At 43.2% G+C, this 15,175-nt stretch overlaps 1 protein-coding gene across 2 annotated transcripts; it reads left to right on the forward strand.

Moving 5' to 3' along the window:
- The first annotated feature begins 5,102 nt into the window (after positions 1-5,102).
- On the forward strand, positions 5,103-9,714 carry LOC136485159 (uncharacterized). Of its 2 annotated transcripts, XM_066482096.1 has the most exons (5): positions 5,103-5,503; positions 6,071-6,172; positions 6,415-6,516; positions 8,288-8,342; positions 8,438-9,165. In XM_066482096.1, the coding sequence occupies exons 1-4, from the start codon at positions 5,213-5,215 to the stop codon at positions 8,303-8,305; spliced, it is 513 nt and encodes a 170-aa protein (XP_066338193.1). In that variant the 5' UTR covers positions 5,103-5,212; the 3' UTR covers positions 8,306-8,342; positions 8,438-9,165. The 2 variants fall into 2 exon arrangements, with proteins under 2 accessions (XP_066338193.1, XP_066338194.1); XM_066482097.1 differs by lacking the exons at positions 8,288-8,342; positions 8,438-9,165 and adding an exon at positions 9,210-9,714.
- Positions 9,715-15,175: the final 5,461 nt, after the last annotated feature.

Genomic DNA, 15,175 nt, shown 5'->3' on the forward strand with positions numbered 1-15,175 from the left:
CGAACAGCGTTTGAAGCTGGTGACGCGTGGCGTCCATCGGGCGACCGGACGCTGAGGGCCAGCGTCCGGTCGGTATGACCGGAGCGTCCGGTCAGAGCGTGTTTTGCCCAGTGATGGGGTACAACGGCTCTATTTGATGGGGGCTCTATTTATAGCCCCATGGCCGGCTCAAAGGATAACTCTTGCACATTTTCATTGACATAGCAACCTTGTGAGCTTAGCCAAAGCCCTCCCACTCATCTCCATCATTGATTCATCATCTTTGTGAGATTGGGAGAGAATCCAAGTGCATTGCTTGAGTGATTGCATCTAGAGGCACTTGGTATTCGTGTTGCGCTACGGATTTCGCTTGTTTCTCTTGGTGGTTGCCACCACCTAGATGGTTGGAGCAGTGGTGGAGGATCGGCACGAGTTGGTGATTGTTCGTGGCCATCTCCGGTGATTGTGAGGGGAGTTGTACCTTCCCCGGCAGAGCGCCGAAAGGTAACTCTAGTAAATTGCTCGTGTCATTGAGTTACCTCACTTGTGGGTCGGTTCTTGCGGTGTCCAATCGTGTGGACGAGGTTTGTGAAACACCTCTTAGCCGCCGAACTACCAAGTGTTGGTCGACACAACGGGGACGTAGCGTGTTGGCAAGCACGTGAACCTCGAGAGAAAATCGATTGTCTCTTGTCTTTGGCATTCTCCCGGTGATTGGCTATATATTCATCTTGTGATTGGTTCATCTCCTACACGGCGGTATAATCACCCTACTCACTTATTTACATTCTTGCAAATTAGTTGATACAAGCTCTTTAGTGTAATTAGAATTGAGAGCTTGCTTTATTATTTACATTCATCTAGTTGAGCTCTTTAGAATAGCAAGTTTGAGAGCTCTTAGTGAGTAGTTACATAGCAAATTTGTGTGCCTAAGTAATCATTGCAACTAGAATTGTTGGATAGGTGGCTTGCAACCCTTGTAGAGCTAGAGCAAGTTTGCATTACGCTATTTGTCATACTAATCAAATTGCTCTAGTGGATTTATAGATTTTTAAATAGGCTATTCACCCCCCTCTAGCCATATTAGGACTTTTCACCCGGCGACATACAAAGACTTCATATCGATTCTCAAGACATATACATATCGACAATCCTCATTAGCTTATATGTTTATATACATACTTGTAACGTTCACTTTTGGATAATAACAAGTTGTATTTGCTAAAATAATTCGAATATGGCATTTAGGTTCTATGTCACTAATCATCATGGAAGGCATGATCCAGCAAGGAAGGAAAAGCTGGCTATAAAAACACTATGTGCGGTAAGTGTAACTTACTTCTTCAGTACTCCATTACATGGCTGTCAAAAGCATTACTTAACATTTTCATATGCAAAACACACAGTGCCCTAAGCAGAAGCCTAGGAGTGTACATTGTGGATACTATATATATTCTATAATGAGTAACACCGGTGCCTACAGGAGACACTCCTTAAGGGTAAGTTTAAACCTCTTCACCCGTAGTATAAAAACTTCGTAAATTGTATGAAATACTAAACTGAAACTTGTTCTCTTGTAGTGGAGATAAGAGAAAGGAATGAAAAGAGACCCATACAAGGATGACCAACTCTTAGAGCTCGTCGGTGACCTTTGCAACTTCATATTGGACCAGATTGTACACGTCAGATGTGCCTACCATGACCGAGAGTCTGAGTTAGGTACAAATCCTCAGTACCAACACCTTCATGAGACTGAAAGACTAGCTCTAGGATGTTGGTAACAATGTGTATGGAATTTATATATTTAATGATGGATTGTATATATTCTTGTGAATTGGACTTGTAATTGTAGTTTATAGAATACTCTTGTGCTTGTAGTCGCGGTCGAGGGCGTTCGGCAGCGCGAACGCGGTTCAGAACGCTGGTCGTGGGACGTTCGGCAATGCGAACGCGGTTCGAAATGTTGGTCGCGGGGCGTTCGGCAACGCGAACGCGGTTCGGAACGTTGGTCGTGGCACGTTCGACAACGCGATTTTGAATTGTAAATTTGATTTTTTTGTAGGAAAACGTACTGTAGGGGCGGTTCTAGATTGAACCGCCCCTATAAATGCATGTTTATAGGGGCGGCTGGTAATACGAGCCGCCCCTACAAATCTATTTGTAGGGACGGCTGGTAATACGACCCGCCCCTACAAATCGATTTGTAGGGACGGCTAGAAATACCAGCCGCCCCTACAAATCGATCTGTAGGGGTGGCCTGGGAACCGCCCCTACAAATACATGATTAGTAGAGACCCTTGCGTAGGGGCGGCTGGGCAAACTACCCCTACAAATAGTCTATAACCGCTCTAAAAACCCTTTTTGACGTAGTGATATGGCTAGCTAGGCTCTGTTTGTTCGTCGATTTGACAGGTCCTCAAATGGAGTGCGAAGATAATGTCCTCCTCCCCCCACCGAATTTGGATCTATACAATAGTGATGGATGCAGCACGTTCATATTTGGCTAGCTATGTTTAGCATGCTTATAGACCTTAGGTAATGTTCTTGGAGGCAGCACTTCCAGGACTGGTCTGTTTGTACAGGCAGACATAAGTTTAGTCGCATTCAATATTTCATGATCGCATAGATTTGTGTCGATTTCGTGTACAGCTCTGTTTCGCATGCCATTTTTCTCTATGTCGATTTTGGGAAACGGAAAGCAGATTCTTCTGCTACTTGCATAGTTAGTAAGTACCAAGCAATTCTTAGGGATCTCCTTTCTCTCAAGAGAGAGCAGCTCATCTGCTTCTTTATGGGAAAGCCAGATTTATCCAGGCTCTAGGGGTCAGCCGTTGGTTGTGAGGAGCAAGGGCTGTGCGGCAGCAATACTGTTTACCTCTCCAATTCTAATAATATGTATATTTCTGTAATTTGTTTTATTTTTCTTTACTTTAGTACTACAGTTCAGGGTATGTTTTTATTTTTGAACCTTGTCATTCTAGATAGTAAATTGCTTCTTGGTGGATTATTTATTGGTGAGCCCTAGGGGTACATTTTAGATCGGATTCTTTGTCATTCGATAGTTTAGCTTAAGCGTGGTGCCAATTCTCAATTAAGTTGTCGTAAAATGCAGAGTTCAGCTGACATGCACACGACAGCATATTTGGTGCTAGAGGACACCATCCCTCACACCTGAGCAAATTTTCCACTATACCCTATCTGTTGCTATCATGGCTGCACAAGCACCACAATACACATCATATAAATGATGGTCAGTATACTTGCTTTGTCTATAGCTGATCTGAATTTGTCTGTCTTTAGTATGTGTCTGCAAAGTTTCTGTTTCATGTTCGTTTTTCTGCTTACCAGGGAAGGGGAAGATACAATGTTTGCTTCCTTATGATTGTTGCCCAAATTTCTCTACTGTAAACACTACCCAGCAGAAGGTGATCCATAGTTTCCAGCGCCTGGTCACAGATGATGCACTCATCAGAGCTCTGCAACCCATGACAATGTCTCCTAGCAACAGTCCAACAACATCCATGCATCACCAGCTAAAAGAAAATTTGGACTCATAGGAGGACATCGCTTTTCCAGATTTGCTTAGCCCTAGGCAGTTTTGATGAACCATAGAACATTGCGACATAGGCTGAGGCTGCAGAATACTGCTGGTTGCTGGACAAGCACCAGGAGGTCAAGACACTAGTAATGTCACACACACATGCCCGTTGTGGAATTGCTTCCGCCGCTCCCTAGCCACTGCCGCGAACAGCGCTATAGGAATTTCTCAGTTTGGAGTTTTTGATATTTTGTATATTTTCCCAACAGGCTTCACTTGAACAGATCAGGACGCTATAGGAATTTCTGAGTTTGGAGGTTTTGATATTTATCTCAACAGGCTTCACTTGAGCAAATCAAGATAGAAGGCATATGTGTTACTGAGTTCGGGATATCAGATATCACAAATGCACTGGCTTAGAGCAACATAAGAGTCGTGATGTCTGGTTTGAATTTTTTTGGGGGAGAGAATATGGTCCAACAGTATTGCTATCTTGAATTCCAGAATGTTATTTTTTTGTCATGGTAAAATACACGTACAACCTTCAATTGTCTTGACTTTATTTTTTTTCTCTTGCAACGCACGGGCATTAACTTTTGTATTAAAAACACATGGATCACACGATAAGATAACAATACTGTAAAATTAAATGACGTTAAAGTGATATTTAATCCAAAAAGCGAACTTAAAGTGATATTTAATAAAAAAAAGTTCGTGAAATTAACACAGTCACGGAGAGTGCGGCGTCACAGGCTCATAAACTTTACTGTATAAACGTTTTCGCGATGTGGTTAAGATAATGTGTTTTATATCGGCAGAAAGAAATCTCCGATATCTATTTCTTTCGTGCACTAATAAATATATTCCGCCGCATCTCTATACATCATGTACCATGAAATTAAATATCCGAGAGATTTTTTTCTGCCGATGTAAAACATTATATTAGCCGCATCAGGAAAAGGTTAGAGTTTATGAGCCTACGACGGTGTGCTCTCCGTGACTGTGTTAATTTTACAAACTTTGCTTTTAGTTAAATGTTCACAGTATTGTTATCTTATCGTGCGATCCGTGTATTTTTAGTACGAAGTTTAACTGTCCCGTAGAAACCTGCACGGGGACGCTAACTAGTTTCATTAAGAGGAATTAGAAGTGCATTGCAAGTTGTCCACTTATTGGTAAACACCTATTAATAATATAACTATATAAGCAACTAAAAGAGCCTGTGGTACAGAATTCATATCTCTCCATATATTTGATTTCTCCAGCTTCGAATAGGATAGAAAGAGGAATACGCTAAAAAAAGCACGTGTTAAGATTTTATTTTTGGCGAATGTGTTACGGCGGGGCGCTGCATCGGACGAAACCGGCAAAGCACGAGCTGCAGAGCTGGCGGGCTGGCCCATGCAGACTGGAGCCGAGAAAACGAGAGCATGAGCGCGTGGAGTGGGCCGGCTGGCCGCTGGACCATGCGGAGGAAACGCGAGCGCCCAGAGAGTGGGCCGGCTGGCCCATGCGGACGGGAGCGGAGAGCGGGACAGGCGTCGGCGAGGCGCATGCTGCCGACCAGGTCGGCACCTAGGCGTCCCCTATTTCTCTGATCCGCCCGCTCCATCGGAATCGAATCGGAGGCGGAGAGAGCCCAAACCCTAGACCAGCTCATCGTCGATCTCCTCCTCTGCGACCTCCTCGCCGTAGATGGCCGCCTCCGCGCTGGCGGCCGCTCGCGCGGTCATCCATCGCCTGGCGCACAACGCCGCCGCCGCCACCTCCTCGCCGCCTTCCTCTTCGGCATGGGGCGCCCTGGACGTGGCGGTTGCGTCGTTCCGAGGACATCTGCCGAGGAACTTGTCCCTGGATGCCTACTACGCCGCTTTGCTTCCTCTGCCGACCGCGGCTCCTGCGTCTATCACGGAGATCGACCCTTCTGCTGCATCCTCCCCTTCATCGACGAAGGCGACCGTGACCCCACCACCAGCAGCGCTTAAGGTATATACATGTTCGGTAAATCAGAATGATGGTCATAGGGGAGTTGTAGCATCTAGTCCACATCTTTGAATTGTACGAGTTACAGTAATTGCCTACCAAAATCAGATCAGGGTGCATTGTTGGTACAAGCGTAGTATCCAGTGATTATTTAGCTGACTGGGTAAGTTGAGTGGCTGTTTTACCAACAGATGAGCTGTTGTGGTCTTGATGTCAATTTACACTAGGAGGCTCTGGAGAATTGGTGTTGAAATGTCACCCTTTGTGGGCCATATTATTTTTATTGCGGGGTTCTTAGAATTAGGGTCATACATTTTTTTATTGCCGCAATGCTGCATCCTGGAGCTTTTACAAGCCCCTCTTGGACAGCTGAAGGTATATCACCAGCTGACCCTTTAGGCAACTAGTGATGTTCTCATGAACTGTTTTGGCATTTTATTTGTTTATTTATGTCATTCTGTGGTGCTCATAAATCATAGTTATCGTGAAAAGGTAGTGTTTGAGCAAATGATGGTGCGTGTGAGGTTTCTGTATTCGGGACTAAATTAACACTGTCTTCTATATGTACAGAACCTGTGCTTCTCTACCGCCCCCCTCAGTGCCTCATGGTCGTTCTCATCAGCGGTGGCGACCCCAACGCCACCTCCGCCCCCTACTTCACTAAGCCCAAGAGTAAGCTTTGCATGCCTCAATATTGCTTTGCATGTCTGTATGATAATCCTGCATTAGACCTTATGTAGCTACATGACAATTTTATTTCAGTTCAGTGTTCCTTAACTCTCCAGTTTCGCTTTAGGAAGAACATAGGAAGCAAAAATTCCGTGTCAAGTAGACAGCAGTACTGATCTTTGGCATAAAGTAATTTGCCTTGCTGCTTTGCATGTCTCAATATAATTTGCCTTGATGCTTTACAGAGAATCCTGTTTGTCATTGACTTGCTCAACGGACCGGTGCTAACTAAAGATGAGGAACTTATGTTTAGAAAAGCTTTTAATGAGAAGTTCCCTCACTTCAAGGTTTTATTCTAAACTGTTGTAAAATAATTGTGAAATTTAGTTTAGAATCAAAATTAGGAATATTTTTTTCCTTTTATATATATAATAGTATATAAATAATAAAGTAGAGCTGGAGAGAGATGAAAAAGATGAACAAGGAATACGGTATTTTCGCGTCGTGGACCTGGCGCGCTGGTTGCCTGGTTCTATGAGGGCCCCAAATCCCAATTTTCATGTTTAAAAAGAAAGTAACCTCCAGCGTGTTCATCAGCAAAAGAAATCAGATTTCCTTCAAAAAAAATGCACACATGTGAGATCACGCAAAGTAAAGAAGTACATATATTATGAACCATTCATTCAGTTGAAACCCAGCGAGGACAGCAATATCTATTCTAGACAAATCATGCCAAAGTGGCACCTATTACTCAGATACTAGGTCAAAGCAACCAAGTGATATTGCGCCACAACCTTACAAACATAAGCATTTTATATGAAAGATAAGTCATCCACGAGTGCCAAGTGTGGCAAAAAACCTTCCTACGTTCCTCCACCTTAGATTCGCTTCTTATCATAAATTTAGTTTACACTCGGTAACTTTTGCCAGGGAAAAAGAAAACTAATTCAGTTGAAGCTAAACTCCTTGTGGGCGCCCACTGGTCAATCAAGTTCACCAATGCTTCGGGCTGGTGTAAGCTGTACACTCCACGCATCTTGTACAGTTTTTTAGATCTTATTAAGAAAATACTGGAGGTCACAAGTAATTTGACATATGATTAGCAGTCCATTCACAATATGAGCAACAACATTAAAAATGCATCATATGGCTTAACTTTTCTTACCTACAGTCCTATAAAAATAGTAATGAGTTTCTTGAGGAATTTGAGCTTCGTTACGTTCCTGTAAAGATGCTTGTATCAGTACAACAGTAAAATCAACTGAAATAAGACAGGGAATTTCAAAAGTCTTACAGTTTCTTGCCGAAGACTTCAATAGTTCTCCATTCCCCCTTATTGGAGACCTAGGATTTCTGCATTGCCCTCAGTCACCTTCTTGTTAAGAAGATCAACCTTAGTCTCAATTCGTGTCATCATAGGATCCTTGTCAATCTCATCATTGCTGGAAGATAGATTTATAACCTAAAAGAATTTTACACAAGCCAAGTCAACAAAAACAAGAGCTATAGAGATTTGTATTTAACAAAGTGAGTTCAGTTTAATTCTCAAGTACCTCTTGGGTAAGCAAGTCTGCTAGCTCCTTGTTCTGACCCAATTTGGAGTAAATGATTCTCAGCAGTAAAGAATGTTCCTCAACCGTGAACTCATTCTCAAGTCTCATCCTCAGCAGAAAAGAGTACCACCTTTAGAATGAGAAGTTCACGGTTGAGGAATACTCTTTCTTGCTAAGAATCATTTACTCTAAATTGGGTCAGAACAAGGAGCTAGCAGACTTGCTTACACAAGAGGTATTTGAGAATTAAATTGAACTCACTTTGTTAAATACAAATCTCTGTAGCTCTTGTTTTTGTTGACTTGGCTTGTGTAAAATTCTTTTAGGATATAAATCTATCTTCCAGCAATGATGAGATTGACAAGGATCCTATGATGACACAAATTGAGGCTAAGGTTGATCTTAACAAGAAGGTGATTGAGGGCAATGAGAAAGTGTGTGTAGGTCTCCAATAAGGAGGAATGGAGAACTATTGAAGTCTTCGGGAAGAAACTGTAAGACTTGTGAAATTCCCTGTCTTATTTCAGTTGATTTTACTGTTGTATTGATACAAGCATCTTTACAGGGATGTAACGAAGCTTGAATTCCTCAAGAAACTCATTATTATTTTACAGGACTGTAGATAAGAAAAGTTAAGCCATATGATGCATTTTTAATGTTGCTGCTCATATTGTGAATGGACTGCTAATCCTATGTCAAATTACTTGTGACCTCCAGTATTTTCTTAATGAGATCTGAAAAACTGTACAAGATGCGTGGAGTGTACAACTTACACCTGTTCGAAGCATTGGTGAACTTAATTGACCAGTGGGCGCCCACAAGGAATTTAGCTTCAACTGAATGAGTTTTCTTTTTCCGTGGCAAAAGTTACCGAGTGTAAATTGAATTTAGGATAAGAAGCGAATATAAGGTGGAGGTACCTAGGAAGGTTTTTGGTCGGACTTGCACCGATGAATAACTTGTCTTTCATATAAAATGCTTGATGTTTGTAAGGTTGTGGCGCAATGTCACTTGGTTGCTTTGACTTAGTATCTGAGTAATAGGTGCCATTCCGGCATGATTTGTCTAGAATAGATATTACTGTCCTCGCTGGGTTTCAACTGAATGATGATTCATAATATCTGCACTTCTTTACTTTGCGTGATCTCACATGTGTGCATTTTTGGACGGAAATCTGATTTTTTTTGCTGATGAACACACTGGAGGTTACTTTCTTTTTGAACATGGAAATTGGGATTTGGGGCCCTCATAGAACCAGGCAACCATCACGCTAGGTCTAGGACGCGAAAATACCGTATTCCTTGTTTTCATCTCTCCCCAGCTCTACTTTATTATTTATATACTATTATATATATATATATATATATATATGTTTATATATGATGAAAAAATCTATTTATATTATTTTATATGTTTTTTATTATGCATATATATATGAGAAAAAAATTTATAAGAAGGTTTCGGCTCGCTGTTCATTTTCGTCAAAGCTCCCTTTGTGACCTTAACGGTGTTATCGCATCGCAATCTCTGGCGTGCCGCTCCACGTGACCCGTTGCCCGCCAGAACAGAAGCGCTTGCCACCACCATGTCGCCGCTGCTCTCCTATTCGCATCATCACCGTTCATCGCCCATTTGCGTCATCTATAGGGTTGTCGGCCACTTCGGGTCGGGAGGTATCCCTCGTACACCTGTAGTCCTGCTTGCTCCTTTCGCCTGGTCCAGGCGTCCAGCGTGGACGTACGTCGCCATCTGGTGGCGGAGGTGGACACAGATCCCTGATGGTGAGCCTCGTAAGTTGGAAGGGCGCGGTCGACTGACGACGAGGCCCAAAATGGTGAGCCTCCGAGGGGCATGGCCGGAGCCTCTGTCGCACCGGCACCGACGCTGGGTGGCCTCGCCTGCCATTCGCGTGGGGACTGGGACCATCTGGCCTGGCGGCGACGGTTGTAGGCAGCCGTGCTCGGCCGTGGCTGAGGTCGCACCGCCCGGCCGGCCTCGAGAGCGGAGCCAATCCGGTGGTGTTCCCACCCTCGCCCATCAGTGGCCACGAGCCGGCGTCCACGTCCTACGTTTCATCCTGAGTGAAATTTACACTTACATGCCTTTGATCAATAAAGAGAGCCGCATGTGTTCTAATTTGAGCTAACACAAACCCCCTATTGAAGCCTTAATCATACCTTGTCATTTGTGGTTTCTATACCTACGATGGTCATTTAGATACAACTATAGATAGCACAGTTCTACTGACATTTGGATGGGCACATAAATTGTTTATATGATTGAGCAAGGGTGAAACTGAACCCTCTCATTGCCTCAATATTGATAGCACTATTTTGCTAGACATTTAAAATATTTTCTTTCTATCTTTACATCTTTGAAACTGTAACAGAATTGTTCAATTTATAAGAGCACAAGTACAATAGCAATCACCGAAGCGATCAAACCATCATACTTAAACCTATATAAACCCGGTAGTCCGATGAAATCACGAAGGATCTAAAACAAACCAACGTACAAACCAAGATCGTACATGATTCAACACAACCAGTCACATGTTACAACAGGTTCACAAATAGTTCTCATACATCGGAGTTTCAACGAAGTTATTACAACTCAATTTAGAAATAGTGGAAGCAACATAGTTTTGAAACAACGTCATGATAGTTTAAATACATAGCCAGTTTAAGATCATCTCCAACAAAAGCATACAGGTGAGATGATATAGAATGACCATGCCCTTGGTCTTACTCTCCATCCACAGCAGGAGTTATGCAATACTTGCAGTAACCATGGTACATCACGTCATCTGCAACAAATGGGAATAAGCCCTGAGTACGAGAATGTACTCAGTTAGACTTACCCGTCATAAACTAAAATAATAAGACACCAAGGAGTATGTATGGCTGTAAAGGTGGAGTTAGCTTGGCAACATTTTGCATAAAAGCTTATGTAACATAATTTGGAGATTTAGTACCTATAGCATCAATTTGAATACCTATTCAATTAAGCATCTCTAGATTAGTACCTGCACTAGAGCAATCACTTGATTAAACTAACTAACATTAGTAACCATATCCGGTATAAGAATAATTCAAGCATCGTCATAACCATCAAGTTCAATTAATGCTTCTACGTTGCCGCTGCTCAGTCAAGTTCTCATTATTCGGAAGAGATGTCGATTCGAATTGATTCCTACCCAGCTGAGAAATTTATTCATAACACAAATCGAGGCACACCCCGCGAAGGTAGCCCCAGGTCACCTTTGGTACAATTCAGGACTAACTCGTGGGTCTGATCAGTGCCGCACCCTTAGAGATTCTACCAATCTGTCAGGAAGATCGGGATCCGGTCCCACCCTTGGACTCACGCCATTGGCTCTCCGCATATCCTTACTGTCTCTAGTGTGCACACTTTCACTTATAGGGGTCTGGTCTGAATTGAGCTACTCGGCTTTGTGGTCCTATCATCAGATTCGGCCAACTAAGTGCTAGGAATGCGTTCAACATGACTTGAGGATGTACAGCGAATCGGTCCTTAACCGACACAGACGGGGATAGATAGGCATCCAAGACCCCCATGCCTTGTTGCTTTCCTATCACGATTCCACACGGTCTCCTTTATTCATTGACACATGGTTATATTCCACGCTAGCACATATAGCCAACCGTGATTAGTTATCAGCCTATATCATGCAGGTGACAGGTAATCATCCGACTTCTACCGACTAAGCATGACTAAGCATATATTCGATCCTGAACCTACATAGGATTCAAGATATGTATATCTAGACAAGGAAGATATATGCAACATGAAAGCATCTAGGCCCCTAGTTGGATTTCGGTGATTAATGACAATACAAGATTACTATGACTAACGTGTGTTTTGCAGAGGCAATTAAGTTAGGTCATGGTAATGGAGATCAATTGGGCAATCAATGTTGTCATGCCCCTACGATGGAAATCGTTTCGGTTTTCAAAGGATGGACGACAAGGTTAAGGATAACTAGTTCTAAGTGTCGATTGGAGTTGGAGAGACACTTAGAGTAGTTTAGGACTTTGTTTTTCCTTTGGCCGTACTATTAAGGGGGATATGAACGGGTAACTTGACTTAGGTGAGTCTAGTGAGTTAGGTGTGGTGTACACTTGTTAAAACTAGCACTAGGTAGCTCCTCAATATGCCTAAGATCCTTTGGAGCAAACTTCATTCACATATGATTGAGAGTTAGAAGTGAATGGAGGGTCAAATGCTGACCGAACGCTGGCTCCGGTGCGACCGGACGCTGGCCACAGGGTCCGGTCAGTTCATTTGACCAAGGAGATTGCGTTCGGTGTGACCGGACGCTGAGGTCCAACGTCCGGTCAACTCTAGTAAGGTTCCAGAAGAGGATATCTACGATCGGACGCGTCCGGTCAGTACTGACCGGACCCTGGGGGTTCAGCGTCTAGTCAACACTTAAACACTGGTGTGCAGGTTGAACTGACCGGAGCATCCGGTCAACAGGACCAGAGCGTCCGGTCACCCCGCAGAAGCTCATAACGGTTCGTTTTTCAGACTGCCTTATAAATAGAAGCTCCACTCGTGTGTGGAGTTACTTTTCCTCATTCCAACAGCTGAGAAACACGTTTGTGAGTGCTAAGAAGAGCAAGGTCCTAGTGAGGTGATTGAGATTTGAGAATCCAAGAGAGTAGCCTCATTAGTGAATCAAGAGTAGCAAAGTGTGCATCCACCATTCTCATTAGGCTTCGTGTGGTTAAGTGAGTTCGTGCTTGTTACTCTTGGTGATCGTCATCACCTAGACGGCTTGGTGGTGATTGGTAGCTTAGTGATCACCCGGCGGAGCTTGTGGGTGACCCAACTCAAATTGTGAGCGGTTTTGGGTGATTCACCGCGACGGAGTGTCGAAGAATCAACCCATAGAGAGCACTTGATCCTTGCGTGGATCAAGGAGAGCTACACCCTTGCGCGGGTGCTCCAACGAGGACTAGTGGGGAGTGGCGACTCTCCGATACCTCAGCAAAACATCGTCGCTTTCCTCTCTCTCTATTTACTTTGAGCAATTCAATACTTGTTTTTACATTCATAGAATTGCCAGATAGAGTAAGTTTGGAACATAGGTTGCAAGTTCTTTGTGCGTTAGATTAATAGAAACACTTTTCTAGGCACAAGGGGTTAATTGGGCTAACCATAGGATTTAATTATTGCAAGAAAATTTAGAATTAGCCTAATTCACCCCCCCTCTTGGGCATCTTGATCCTTTCAATTGGTATCAAAGCCTCATGCTCATATTTTTAAGCTTAATCGCTTAGAGTAAGATGTCTTACGGGGATGGACCTCCTCCTATCTTTGTGGGAGATGACTTTCTATATTGGAAAATCCGCATGGAGGCGTACTTAGAAGCTCTAGACGTTGGTATTCTTAGAGCCGCCTCACAAGGCTTTCCAAAACCTCAGGATGCTACTAACTTACAAGGTGATGAGGTTAATTATGAAAAGTAGAATGCAAAGGCTCGAAACACCATCTTTAGAGGCCTTTACAAAGATGTGTTCAACTACGTAAGGAACCACAAAGACGTCCATGCACTATGGTCGGACGTTTGTGCGCTCCATGAGGGAACCAAGAGTGAGCATGAGGAATGCTATCATCTTGTGATTAAAAAGCTAAATTCATTTGAGATACTTTCCAAAGAATGTGCTAATGAGATGTATTTATGTTTAAATGTTCTTGTAGAGGAAGTCAATGGGCTTGGACTTACTCAAATGTCACCATCCGGCGTTGTGAGAAAGATCTTGAGTGTCCTCCCCATTGACAAATATGGGCATATTGTGACCGTGCTACACCAAGGTGATCTTTCCACCGCTACATCGACACAAATCTTGGGAAAGATCAATGCTCATGAGATGTACATGCACATCACGCCACAAGATGGCTCATCCTCTACCAAGAAGAAAGAGAAGGACTTAGCATTCAAAGCTAGCCAAGATAAGGGCAAAGCAAAACTTGAGTATGAGAGCTCAAGTGATGAAGAAGATGAAGATGAAAATCTTGCTCTCATGGTGAAGAAAGCCGCCAAGATGCTAAAGAAGCTAAACAAGAGTGGCATCAAGTTCGACGGCAAGGAGAAGAAGTTCTTCACAAGCTCTAGAAGAAAGCCAATCTCCGAAATGGATTGCTTCAATTATGGTGAACTTGGTCATCTAGCACATCAATGCCCCAAGCCCAAGAAAGACAAGTTCAAGAACAAGAACAAGACTAAGAAAGATGATTCAAGTAATGAGGATGAATATGAGAAGAAGAAGAACAAGCCATACAAGAAGAGAGATGGCAAAAAGAGGGACTTCCACAAGAAGAAGAAGAGTGAAAAGGCCTATATTGTCGGTGATTGGCTCACGAACATTGATTCATCTAGTAGATCATCCGATGATGATAGTGACAATGAGAAGGTAGCCGTCATTGCCATTGATCTTCCATCTTCACCGCCACCATCGTCATCATCCTCTACACACCTATGCCTTATGGTCAAGGGTGAACGCAAGGTAACTAATAATGATGATAGTAGTGATGATGATGAGCCACGACATTAGGTATATCCCTCGTACCGCCATTAAGTCTTAAGCTCTCATGGATTTTGTTGCCGAATGGACGGAGGTCCAGCTACCAACCCCAGATGTCACCCACGAGTACTGGACAATGTACTTCGACAGGTTCGTCATGGCGCCCGGATTGGCGGCTAGAGTGGTTTTGATCGGCCAGCAATTATTGATGATGTCGAAAAATTATAGAAGAATTGTTTAATTATGCCAAACTGAATTTACTAGAGAGAATATAAATTCATACAATAAAATAGAGGCACAATAATTTATTTCTACAACCATAACATCACCAATTATATTACTTAACATCATTCTCAATGCATTCCGTATATGTCAAATTGCTTGCCAACTCAACAGTCCTTCATTAAAAGTACAACCACAACATGGATTACATGCAAGGTTTCAAGAGTACATCAAAGGGTACACCATGAGATTGAACTAAATTACGAGTTCATTACATAAATGATTGAAGATAGGGAGCTAACGCATCTAGTTAGATACTATAACTAAGCTACTCCTCGGGGTGGTCGCTGTCGATGTCGGACACACCATCACCGTGGTCGTCCTCAAAAGGCTCAATCTCATCTTCAGGCTCAGCCTTGGCGTCCACCTCCATGCCATCGTCCTCGGCAATCAACACATTGGGATCTTCATCCACCGCTGGTGCATCTAGAGGAAGAGTTGTCTTCACTATGTTGTTGAGACGATGAACATCCAGCTGAAGTTCCTCAACCTGGTGTATGAATTCCTGCTCTTTGCGATCAAACTCCATTGCCTACCTAGCAGCTTGAAACACCATCTGGATTCTAGTTGTCTCCCTGGACTCAGCTATGCCTTGTCTCTCTACGCACGGATCCCCTAAA

This window comes from Miscanthus floridulus, chromosome 10, assembly GCF_019320115.1.
Source record: "Miscanthus floridulus cultivar M001 chromosome 10, ASM1932011v1, whole genome shotgun sequence".
Lineage (NCBI taxonomy): Eukaryota > Viridiplantae > Streptophyta > Magnoliopsida > Poales > Poaceae > Miscanthus > Miscanthus floridulus.